Source organism: Nicotiana attenuata, unplaced genomic scaffold, assembly GCF_001879085.1.
Source record: "Nicotiana attenuata strain UT unplaced genomic scaffold, NIATTr2, whole genome shotgun sequence".
Lineage (NCBI taxonomy): Eukaryota > Viridiplantae > Streptophyta > Magnoliopsida > Solanales > Solanaceae > Nicotiana > Nicotiana attenuata.
In genome coordinates this window covers 88692-92211 of record NW_017670851.1, presented here as the reverse complement: position 1 = coordinate 92211, position 3520 = coordinate 88692, and the positions used below count along the sequence as shown (strand labels likewise).

At 34.1% G+C, this 3520-nt stretch overlaps 1 protein-coding gene across 1 annotated transcript in view; it reads left to right on the top strand.

Annotated features, from left to right (window-relative positions):
• The window catches only part of LOC109243906 (MLO-like protein 6), a 7309-nt gene extending 4503 nt beyond the window's left edge, over positions 1-2806 (top strand). Inside the window, exons 11-15 of the mRNA XM_019410918.1 lie at positions 714-887; positions 985-1020; positions 1128-1195; positions 1307-1367; positions 1956-2806. Coding sequence (XP_019266463.1) covers positions 714-887; positions 985-1020; positions 1128-1195; positions 1307-1367; positions 1956-2480 — 864 coding nt within the window. The 3' untranslated portion in view covers positions 2481-2806. The remainder of the gene's footprint in view (positions 1-713; positions 888-984; positions 1021-1127; positions 1196-1306; positions 1368-1955) is intronic.
• The last annotated feature ends 714 nt before the right edge of the window (positions 2807-3520 follow it).

The following is a 3520-nucleotide window of genomic DNA, read 5'->3' as shown; positions in this document are numbered from 1 at the left end:
TATATATATATATATATATATATATATATATATATATATATATATATATATATATATAAGTACATAATTACATACTAGTCATTTCTATTTTAGTCTAGTTCTTTGCTATTATAATCATCTAATTATTTACCTTTACATTCTAGTTTGATTGAAAGTTTTCTTTTGCTAAGTACAAGAATTTATTTCATGTTAAAAATAATCGACTTTTAATTGAGTACTTAAATTATTCATCACTATTTGATTCAATTATCATCAATATATCTTGGTAAATGATAGATTTCTCAAAGAGCAATTGATTTGATAGTGTTACGTTCAAATGTAGTCGCCGGAATATGAGTTTGGTAGTGTATGTCTCATATTTAAGAAAAAACCGATAAATACCGAAAAGACCGAAAAACCGACAAAGACCGGCAAAAACCGAATCGATAAAAAAGCGACTTAATTGGTTTGGTTTGGTTCTAATATTTGAAAAACCGACTTACTTGGTTTGGTTTCTTTTTAGGGAAAACCGACGCAAACCGAACCATGAATACCCCTAATAGATAGTATAAAAAATATTTACTAATCAGTTCATCACTTACACGATAATTACATGTGAATCTCTCTAGTAAAAATGATAACCAACATGCTTATAATAGATTAAACTAGCTACACAAATAGTATAAAAAATATTTATAAATTTGTGTATATAACTTAAATTCTAAATAATGCAGGTGATATTATTAGTAGGGACGAAGCTACAAGTGATCATAACAAAAATGGGACTAAGAATTCAAGAAAGAGGGGAAGTAGTGAAAGGTGTCCCTGTAGTTCAACCTGGGGATGACCTCTTTTGGTTTAATCGTCCTCGTCTCCTTCTTTATCTCATTAATTTTGTCCTTTTTCAGGTATTTTTTATTTTTATTTTTTATACTCATTTTCATTTTACAAAAACATTTAATTTGACCTTTGTTAACATCTTATATTTTCTTTGACTTGTTGCAGAATGCTTTTCAGTTGGCCTTCTTTGCTTGGACTTGGGTAAGCCAACAAACTAATTCTATGAACATTAATTAAGGATAGAAAAAAGAAAACCAAGATAATTAAAACTAACTTCGGATTTTGTTTGGTTTCTCTTTTAATAACAGTATGAATTCGGGTTGAAATCTTGTTTCCATGACCATACTGAGGATATCGTCATTAGAATGACAATGGGGTCAGTATTATATATCTTGTACAACTCTTTATTTTTGCGGTTTTGCTTTCTATTTTAACATTTAATTTCATCCAAAGTATTTATATGTGAAATTGCTGGTGTTTTGAGCAGGGTTCTTATTCAGATTCTCTGCAGCTATGTCACCCTTCCACTATATGCCCTCGTGACACAGGTATATGAAGTGTGTGTGTTTTTAAAACAATTGCATATCTTTTTAGAATATTATCCACTAAGTCCACAATATAATTAATACTTCCCGTCCTAATTTGTGTGAAAATATTTGGATTTCAAGAGTCAAACCAGTTGTTTGTTGATCGTAATTTTCTTTTTTATGCCTTTTAAATATTCTGAATCATTAATTATTGTGACTTACAATATTTTTTACATAATTTTTAAATATAGAAATATTGTTTTGAAAAATTTAAATATTCTATGCTTAAATACATATTCGGTAAAAATTAAAAAGTTTGACTCTTGAAAAACGAAAACAAACACTTATGGTCGCAATGTTACAACAATGAATATCGAGAATTCCTTAACTTTCTATCCTTCAACATCCTCTGAAGGGATTCGGCTTAATTATATGCACTGAAACTGTAATTTGTCATAATGCGTTGCATGTCTTATTTTTCAAGTTGTTATCAACTTATTATAGAAATTATTGTGTTTAATCATTATATAATCTGATGGTGTAAAAAATCTTTTGTATAATCGGGAATTCGGGATATAGAAACTAAAACTCGTGCTGAAATGTAAACAGATGGGATCATCAATGAAGTCAACTATCTTCAACGAAAGAGTGGCAACCGCATTGAAGAACTGGCATCACACTGCCAGAAAGCACGTCAAAGAGATCAACAAGCATTCCAATACTGTAACCCCAATGTCAAGCAGGCCAACTACGCCTTCTCACGGCATGTCACCTGTCCATCTCCTCCGTGGAAACCACTGGAGGAGCGACATGGACGACAGTCAGCGAAGATCAAATTACAATGTGGACCATTGGGACAACGAGGGCTCGCCATCTCCCACCCAATTCAACCAGGCTAGGGAGGGCTCGCCATCTCCCACCCGGTTCAACCAGGCTAGGGATGACTCGTCCTCATCCTTCATGAATCAGACTAAAATTAGTCATGATCACTTGCATCATGACTCGGAATTAGGTCACGAGCCTAGTTCGTTTCAAGTGGTTCCTTTACAACAAACGGCTCGTGACCAACATGAGATCAATATTGTCAATCCAACGGACGAATTTTCGTTTGATAAAAGAGCCACTAGTCTTTAAAATTTAAAAGATCATGCATGAAATGGGTGATCTATCGTTTAGTAGAAGTTGGAAAAGACAGAGATGTACAAGGATTCGAGAAACGGACACAAAATGACTTGATTGACAACGGAGAAAAGTGCATTTCTTGATTGTTTTTATTACATCCAAGTTTCAAAAACTGAATCTTGATTACAGCGTCACAGCAATTTGGACTGCATATGAACTCTGTAATTGTAAGATCGAGAATCTGGTCAACTTTAATTTCCACCAAAGAGAAATATGTAAATTGCATCTGCTTATGTATATGTGTTTACCTCGAAAATACGAGTAATAATTAAATTTGATTTGTGATTTTAAAGATATGTGATTAAATTCAATACTGATTAATATTCAAAAAATATGAAGTTAGAAATGAAGGAAATAAATGAATCAAACCAATGTTACTCAGCAGTGGTGACCTCGAGCTTAGTGACCTTGAGATGGGTTAAGAGCAATAAAGTAAGAACAATACATGTAAAGGACAATTCTGATGAACAATAAGAGAGAAAAGTAGGATAGTATATTCTTACCAATGATAAGATGATGTTACAAATGATTGGGGTCCCCTTTATATAATAAGGGAACCCTAAATAAGGTATATTTCTATTTACAGTAAGGAATATTCTTGATACAGCTGTCTAACAGCCTAGTACGGAATCGTATAATCCTATTCCGGGATTTGCGCCATGATCTTGGGGACGTGGCAGGAATCTAGCTCATTCTGTTACAAATCCATAACGGTACAATTTCGGGGTCGAGCACACTTGACTTCGGTATCCCTCACACTCTTATCTTCGGGCATTGCATTTCATCCTCGAGCTCGAGCGTAGTCTGTCGACCTCGAACTCGAGCTTACTTGAACTCGGACCTAAGGTGATCCCTCGAGCCTGGGAAATCGGGCGTACCTGATTTCGACCGTATACAGATAGTCCCCGCATTTCTTAGAGCAAGGCGATAAGAAACGATTTGAACCTTGATTCTTCGGAGTCTCTAATGATGATGTCACTCCCGTGACGTGA